The sequence below is a fragment of the Triticum aestivum genome, chromosome 6A, assembly GCF_018294505.1.
Source record: "Triticum aestivum cultivar Chinese Spring chromosome 6A, IWGSC CS RefSeq v2.1, whole genome shotgun sequence".
Lineage (NCBI taxonomy): Eukaryota > Viridiplantae > Streptophyta > Magnoliopsida > Poales > Poaceae > Triticum > Triticum aestivum.
The window spans coordinates 580,730,654-580,738,676 of NC_057809.1; the positions used below are offsets into that span (position 1 = coordinate 580,730,654).

Sequence of the window (8,023 nt, forward strand, 5' to 3'; positions counted from 1 at the left end):
AAAAGCTTCTGATAAATCAAGTTAACTTTCTGGGATAATTCAGGGCATATTCCCCGCTATTTAGAAGATCCAGAAGTGTGTGCAAATTTGAACTACACTTTATTTTTTTTTATAGTAAATCAACTACCCATGCGTAGCCAATGGCAGGTGAGCCCCCTCATTCAGATTTCTTCTCAAACATCTACTCATTGTTCTGCTAGAACAACTTCTAACCATTGTTATTGCAGGTCTTCGGTTACACATTTGCCCTAGAGTTCAGATTATGAGTTAAAATTCTATGAAAATGTTGTTTTTAATTACACCAGCTCTGAAAGTGTATTTTCTTGCTACTTTTTAACCCGAGAATTATCGTTCTTGGGAGAGGTAGTTCCAAAATGACGAACTGATGAACTGATTGTGCAAGAGCAGTTATTTGTAAGGTGTTGAGGCATGTGAGGGTAATTCTACAAGCGTAATTAAGCTGAACGTGCCCTCGGTTCTTGTTCGGTTCTTTCTATCATACTCCCATTACTATCTATTTCTGCGACAAGTAATTCAGGACAGAGGGAGCAGTTGTAGCTTGATTGTTGGTTACATTCAGCATCGTTTATGCAGTGTGCAAAAGATTCTAAATGTTGTCTTTTTGTGAATAACAAGCCTCGATAATATTTCAGTACGGGACATGCACAACAACAGCTTGGAAAGTCATGTGTTAGCAGGTAGCTAGGCTAGCATGGCAGCTCACTAGCTTCCATCTTATTGTTACCAATCCAGTCCTTACATGTGATCTGGTTCCATTTTTCAAGTTTATCAGTAGACCACAGACTCCATGACACCACCTTAATCATAGCCCTGAAGTGTAGCTCACTCCGGTGTCACCCAACCATGAGTCTCCCAAGATAAAATCCCTCACCGTGAACTGCGTGGCCTCCACGGTGGACAGTGACGTGTGCACTCCACCCCACTTCACCCGGCCGCTTGTCCCAGCGCCAGGCCCGGTGTTCCCATACTCCCCGTAGTACAACGTGCTGAGTGCGAACTGGCCCGACCACTCCAGCCACCCGGCCGGGGTGATCGAGCGGTCGAGAGAGCTCTGCATCACGACAGTCCGCGAGTACGCCTTCCACGGACGGCCCAGATATACCTTCGTGCCACCTAGGTCCGACGCGGCGGCGATCCGGCACTTGTGGATGGAGATGCCGGTGTTTTGGTTTGGGTCGGTCCGGCCCTGGGCCGTGATCGTGTCCTTCTGGCCCTGGCGAGGCTTTCGGGGATGGATATCGCAGTTTTGGATGACCACCGCGGAGTTGCCGAAGATGAAGTCCACCGTGCCGGAGATGTCATCCTCGGCATAGAACTGGCGGTTGGAGTGCGTATAGAGTGTGTCCTGGTACGCCTCGATATCGCATTGGTACACAACGGAGAGGTCCCCACCGACCCGCAGCGCCACCGCCTGGCCCTTGCCCGGCCCGGCGTCGTTGATGATGGTCAGGCCCTTGGCTATGAAGCCCGAGCCCATTGCAGCTGTCATGCACACACGAACACATTAAAACGCGTTAGCGAGTACGGGAAAAGATGCATGTGAGTGACATTGGCAAGTGAAACATCGCTATCCCCATACATAGGATCTATTGATAGTGCAACATATTGCGGATGAGATGGTGGATATAAAGCGGTGAAAAGTGTATGGATCTAAAGACCAAATCGGAGTATTGACATGGGCATATTTGGGTTGCTTGTGCAATCATGTTTGGAGGGTACATGCGGACTGTAGTGGCCAGCTGCTGCATTTTTGGGCTTTAGCTTTTACATGGATGATGCTGTGATGGTAGGGTACGTAATATTTTCTTCTTCAAGAACATAGTAGCTAGGACAAGAAAACGTTGCAACCAAATTGAGGATGAAGTAATATCTGTCACAGTGGTCCTTGATTTCACCATGCGGCATGCACATCAAATACGTATGCTTTGCTAGCACCGTAGCACGTACGTACCGACGGTGGCGGAGGCGTAGGTGGTGTAGCCGTCGGCGACACTCCTGTGGCCGACGATGACCGTCTTCCCCTTGCCGTCGCCCATCAGCATCACGTTCCTCTGCGTGCTCGAGATCCGCACGCTCTCCTCGTACCGCCCGGCCTTCACGTAGATCACCTTCCTGCCTGCTCCGACGCCCGCCTTGGAGGAGCCCACCGGCGCCATTGCCGCCGCCGTCACGGCGTCGATCGCGTCGCCGATGGTCCCGTGCGTCCCGCTGCCGTCCAGCGCCACCACGGCGTCCGGCGTCACGCCGCCCGTGGCGGACTCCAGGAGCTTCATGTCGTGGTCAGAGACCCAGGACGGGAACGTCCGGTTGGGCGCGGAGGGTGGCGGTGGCGTCGCGCTCCCGTCCTTGAGCTTGGCGTGCAGCGCCAGGGCGGTGCTGATGAACTCCGCGAGCGCGCCGACCCTCCGGCGCACGCTCTCGCGCCCGGAGGAGGCCGGCACGGCGTCGAGGCTGTCGGCGCAGGTGTCCTGGTTCGTGAGCGCGGCGCTGAGCCACGTGGTCGCGTCGTGCGCTGAGCCGGCGGCGAGCGCGTCGCCGAGCTGGCCGTGGCTGACGTCGAGCAGCTCGGCGCAGTCGTCCATGCCCGAGGGCGGGAGCGCGCCCCGGCGATCGGACGACGCTGACGAGAGGTTGCGCGCCAGCGCGCGCGCCGATGCGGCCCGGGCCATGGCGAACTGCACGGAGGCCGCGAAGGGGTCCTTGGCCGCCCCTGACGCAGACGAGGACAGCGCCGTCCGGCACGCGGCCGGGTACGGCGTCGACGAGCAGATGGCGGTGATGTTCACGCCCGACGCCTCCGTCGACGAGACGACCGTGACATTGCCGCCGACAACACTGGAGGCCGTCGTCTCTTGTTGCTCTCCGGCGACAACAACTGCTGCTAGCGTAGCTAGAGCGAGCACCATGGCGACGGCTTCTTGCCTCCGTCGGCGCCCGCTTGCCCCGCCGTTCATTCCCATTGTTCCGGCCGGCGGCAAAGCGCTGGGTCGATAGGTGCATGGACTGGGGCGTACAAGCACATGACCAGGGGTTTTTATAGTGACATTTTTCCGTGCTGGCTGTTGTAGCCTGGTTGCCGATGTTGTTCTGCTACCTAGGCCCCCTTTGAAACAGAGAAAAATCGTTAAAGGGTTGAATTTCTGTAGGAAAATTCCACATGGGGCTGTTTGGAACAAAGAATGTCTGGCCAAGATTTCGACGAAATTCCTGTGAAATGTGGCAATCCATTCAAATTTTGGAGGAAAACAGCCATGTGGCCTTTACCTCATGTGTTTCTTCCCCTTGTGTTCAAAATTCATGTGTTTTTGGTGTGTGGTATCCAAACAAGAGTACCGAGACGCGTTTGGTAGGCTGCATCAAGCCCAACAGGCTTTGGCGGGCTAAGTACTGAGTTGTTTGCTTGCCTGGCTTGCACGGAACTTAAAGCGCTCTTGGCTAGGCCCGCCAAGAACATTCAAATCAGCTGTTTTTGCATATGCAGACTCGGCCTAGTGCAATTTACACTACAAAGAGGATGAAAGCTGGTCCAAATGCAGGCAACCAAACGACATGCAGAATATCCAGAGTCTATATACCCTTAAACAGGCTCCATTGCGAATCTTAAACAGGCTCCACTGGGGCAGGCTCCATTGCGAATGTAACCAAACACGTTCTTGGAGTATTGCCCTGTTTTAGATTCCGGTAGGAAATCAGGTTGCATGCCATCTATTTTTCATTTTTATTACTTCCTACGTTTGAAATGGGAACTTAGTAGTCACAACTTAGTAGGGAACAAAAGATGCCAGATTAACACAAATATAATTAGTTGAGTTTCTACCCAAACAGATCTGCCAACCCATGAACGATGCACAACATTGCATGGTTGGATTGTGGGCAATGCAAGCCAAGCCCAGACGGCGATCGATCTGGAGCAAGAACCGATGCTGGCCATCAATCGATCGACGAAACGTGCTTCAAAGTGGTCCGCAACGCTAACGAGAAAATGGTAAAGGCAGATCGAAGATGCGTTTCTTTGTTTGTGTCCTCTTGTCATCCACCAACATTCCGAGCAGGGAAAACTTTTGTACGCAAAGAGGTCATCAGTTCGTAGCCTGAAGACCTGCCTTAAATTAGCTCGTGGTTTTGATGTGATTTCGGCTCTAATCCGATGACCTCGGCGCTAATCTGGTGACCTGATTAACATGCTGAGTGACCGGTCAATGAATCTGATCCATCATCTCGAAAAAGAAGAAAGAATGGATTTGATTCATCGCTCCAGCTCAGAGAGGGAAATGGTGGAGAAAATACGCAACGTTGCAGACTGCAGAAGAAATGCTCGGATATATAGCTATGTCATCATGGCTTGGCACCCTACGCGCCTTTGTTTCAGATTCAAATAAGATTTGGCATGAACTTCGCGTCAGGCAAAAGTTCTGTTATGCTGAGTATTTGAGTTACAGACAGTACATAATGGCAGTACTAAAAGTTAGTACAAAGATCTGAACCTATTGTGTGATCACACCCTGTCCTAGATAGAGTACCAAAAATAAACTAATGCAACAATCAACCAGTAGCATTTCTTTGCAGCGGGAAAAAAATTCATCACTAATTCATCGTGTCCATTCGCTTGAGCAATTCACCGATCACCCGCTTAAAATTATGTACAGGTGTCCTGCTTTCATCCTTCACAGGGAACAATCAGAGGATGTACCGCGACGACCTCCGCTTAGGCCAGCACCGCACCGACCTCCGCTTGCGGCTGGTGGCAACAGAGCACTCATCAATAATGTGAGGATGCTTGGACACTTAACCAATTCCGATTCCAAGCGAAGACAACCAACAATATATAAGCCTGGAGTGATTGAACAAAATAAAACAGCTAGAATTAACTTTTAAAACTTGAGAAGTACTCCCTTCGTCGGTTCGTCCCATAATATAAGAGCGTTTTTGACATTAATGAGTGTCAAAAACGCTCTTATATTATGGAACGGAGTGATAAATCATAAGTAACAAGGTTATTACGATTATTACTACTTTGACTATTTTCTACTGGGCAGAACATAGAACTATAGAGATCTACCATGTCTCCAAAATGGCATCAAGTGTGTTGACACAGGACATTTCCTTCCATCTCGTCCCTGTAATTTCTCAAGGAGCATATAGCAAAAGCTACTTACTGTTACCCACACATTTCTGGCTGCAGTTCAATAAGTAGTAACCCTTCAGTTCTTACTTATTCCTTGCAACAGTGCCCCTCTGCTTGTAGATTAGCAGAGTAGCATGAAACTGCTTAAAATTTTTGTGGCCGTTTATGCTCGGAAAATTAGACAAGTTGAATGTTCTTCATCACTAACTTGGGATATTGGTATCAGTAAATATATATCATTTCTCCTTCCTTTGAAAAATACCAGGGCTAGAATAGATACTGCTCGACATGTAAAAGCATGCAAACTCAAACTCACTTGCTTATATGATGCTGTCCCAAACGCATGTGGAAGATCTTTTGGATTAGCTTCCACCAAATCTGAAACAGATATGGCCATTTTTTGTAATTTGTCAATAAACTTATTAGACTGATGGAAAGCTACAACAGGTCAGCAACAAGAAGCAGTTATACTCACTAGAGCATGACGGTCCGCCTATATAGCACCTCATCGTCGCTTTCCTCATTATCATCATCCGACACTAACTGGTTGCCAGGCATCTGAAGCTTCCCACCCATTGTAAACGAAGGACCTGGTGCATCCCCTTCAATAAAATCCCCTCGCATCCTTTCCTCAAACCTCTGATCGCTGCAGTTCAGAAACCAATCCAAGCTACATCTGATCCCCTTGCTTGCCACTCTCATGTACCTAGGCTTGATCCTTGACTCCAAGCTGTATGTAAAATACTCTGGGTACTCCAGAAGCTCACTTATTGGCCGCTTCAGCTCACTCTTGAAGAAGTAAAAGCTGTTCTTCATGAGCTCATTCCGCAGCAGAAGAATTTGGGGGCACCGGATCAACATACGCCCAATATCATCATCAGTGATCCCCCGGCCGCGGAGGAACTCCACGGGCTTCAGTATCACATTCTGATGCAAGCTCACGAGCTGCGGCAGTTTCTCGACAGCTCGGGCAAACCCATCAGGGTCCATTTTGAGCTTCAGGTTGAAGAAGTATTGCTGTGCCGCTAGCTTCACTTTCAGGGGCAACCCAAGAATGGATGGGTACTGTGCAATCATGAGTGGCAGCACCTCCTTCCGAATGCCGAAGCTGAGTAATGCCTCCACATTTGGTTTTACCGTCTCCTCAAGATCATAGCCAAGAATGTATGGCCGCTTCTCAATAATCCTCGCGAGAATCCGCATCGGCAGCCCGAGAGATGTGATGTAATCACAGAACGGCTTGATCGTGGTGCCAACACGCATGCTAAGGAAGAAAGGGTAGTGCGTCACCATGGGGCCAATGTCACGCGGCGCGACGCCGACGATGCCTACGAGGTAGGCCACGGAGGTGCTGATGGTGCCGTCGGGCTTGAGTCCGAGCACGTCCGGGTAGCGCTCGAGGACGCGGGGGATGTCCTGGCGGTCGACGTCGAGGCCGCGGAGCGCCTTGACGATGGGGGCGAGGTCGACGGCGACGGAGGCGTGGAGGCAGGCCGGGTAGGCGCGGACGAAGGCGGCGAGGCGGGCGCGCGTGACCCCGAGCTTCTCGAGGTAGGAGAGGACGGGGATGACGTTCTTGCGGAGGGAGCAGGCGAGGAGGAACGGGTAGGCGGAGAGGTCGTCGGTGGAGAGGCCGAGGCGGAGGAGGAAGTCGAGGCGCTCCTGCAGCACGTCGAGGGAGGAGGGGAGCTCGACGGCCTCCAGCTCGCCCGCGGGGTCGGTGACGCCGGCCGAGCGGAGGAAGTCGAGCGCGAGGACGCGGGACACGAGCCGCTCCCTGCGGCCCTGGATCACGCCCCACGTCACCGACGGCATCTGGTACTCCGGCGGCGTGGACGACGACGGCTTGGAGGCGAGCGGCGCCAGGAGGAGGAGGCGGCCGGGGAGGGAGCCGTCCCCCGCGGCCGCGGGGCCGAGGCGGCGGAGGGCCGTGCGGGCGAGCGGGAGCATGGCTGCGGCGGCGGCCCGGGGGCGGCGGCGGGGGCGAGAAGGGCGGCGGCTTAGCGGTGGAGAGAGTGGCTGTGGGGTTTGTGGTGCTTTCCTGGGCCGCACCCGAATGGGTGTGTTTCTTCTTCTGTTGTGGGCTTGTCGTTCCATTCCGCTGAGCTGATAAAGCCCACAGAGCAGCAAATGTTCCTCCAGAGCCTCTTCCGTGAGCATAACCTATGTTTTTCCCAAAAAAAACATAAATTGTGCTTAAAAAAAGTGACAACCACAACTGTGCTTTCGGGCTCTGCCTTTTTTGGTATTTGTTGTTTGGCTACCATTTTTTTGTATTTGTTTTTTTATTTTCCTTTTTTGGGAAAAAAGTTCATCAAACCTTATTAACTTGGTATCTAATTTCAAAGATCTTATCATGAGAAATCTACAGGTGAAAATGTTCGATATTTGGTCGCACTTTTCAAGAGAGAAAATATTTTGGATAAACAAATCTACGAAAAAAATGAATACTCCGAAGTTGTTGACCATTGAATTTTCAAAATTTTGAACAAATTTGAGAATTTGAAAAAAGTTCAAGTTTTTTTTTAAGAAACCATGAATTTTCAAAATTTCAAGATACACAAATAAGTTCATGAGTTTGCAAAAAATCATGAACGCAAAAATGATGGTAAATTTGGAAATGGGGTCATGAAAATACGAAAAGAAAAGTTTACGGATTTGCAAGAAAATTTTTCACAAGTTTGAAAAAGAAGTTCATGATAAATAAAAAAAGTACATAAATCTAAAATAAATGAACGAAAATTTGGAAAACGAAAACAAAGAAAAATCGAGAGAAACCCAGGCTGAAATAAAACCAGACAACCATGAAAAAACAAAATAAAAACCGCAGAAAGGATTGTTCCCCCCGGAACCGGAGAAGACCCCCGCTATATGGAC

General features: G+C 50.5%; 2 protein-coding genes across 5 annotated transcripts; both read right to left on the reverse strand.

Moving 5' to 3' along the window:
• Positions 1-689: 689 nt before the first annotated feature.
• On the reverse strand, positions 690-3,020 carry LOC123128667 (pectinesterase). Its single transcript, XM_044548730.1, has 2 exons — positions 1,973-3,020; positions 690-1,503 (listed from the first exon to the last, which is right to left on the reverse strand). Exons 1-2 carry the CDS (start codon positions 2,979-2,981, stop codon positions 824-826), a joined length of 1,689 nt encoding a protein of 562 aa, XP_044404665.1. The 5' UTR covers positions 2,982-3,020; the 3' UTR covers positions 690-823.
• A 1,382-nt stretch (positions 3,021-4,402) lies between these two features.
• Positions 4,403-7,205, reverse strand: LOC123128668 (transcription termination factor MTERF4, chloroplastic). 4 transcript variants are annotated; one of them, XR_006463381.1, is made up of 3 exons: positions 5,622-7,201; positions 5,463-5,524; positions 4,403-4,879 (listed from the first exon to the last, which is right to left on the reverse strand). XR_006463381.1 is itself a non-coding variant. In XM_044548731.1 (1 exon), the coding sequence occupies exon 1, from the start codon at positions 7,094-7,096 to the stop codon at positions 5,621-5,623; it is 1,476 nt and encodes a 491-aa protein (XP_044404666.1). In that variant the 5' UTR covers positions 7,097-7,205. The 4 variants fall into 4 exon arrangements, 1 of the variants encoding a protein (XP_044404666.1); XR_006463380.1 differs by having other exon boundaries at positions 4,403-4,759; positions 5,622-7,199; XR_006463379.1 differs by having other exon boundaries at positions 4,403-4,852; positions 5,622-7,199.
• Between the last annotated feature and the right edge of the window lie 818 nt (positions 7,206-8,023).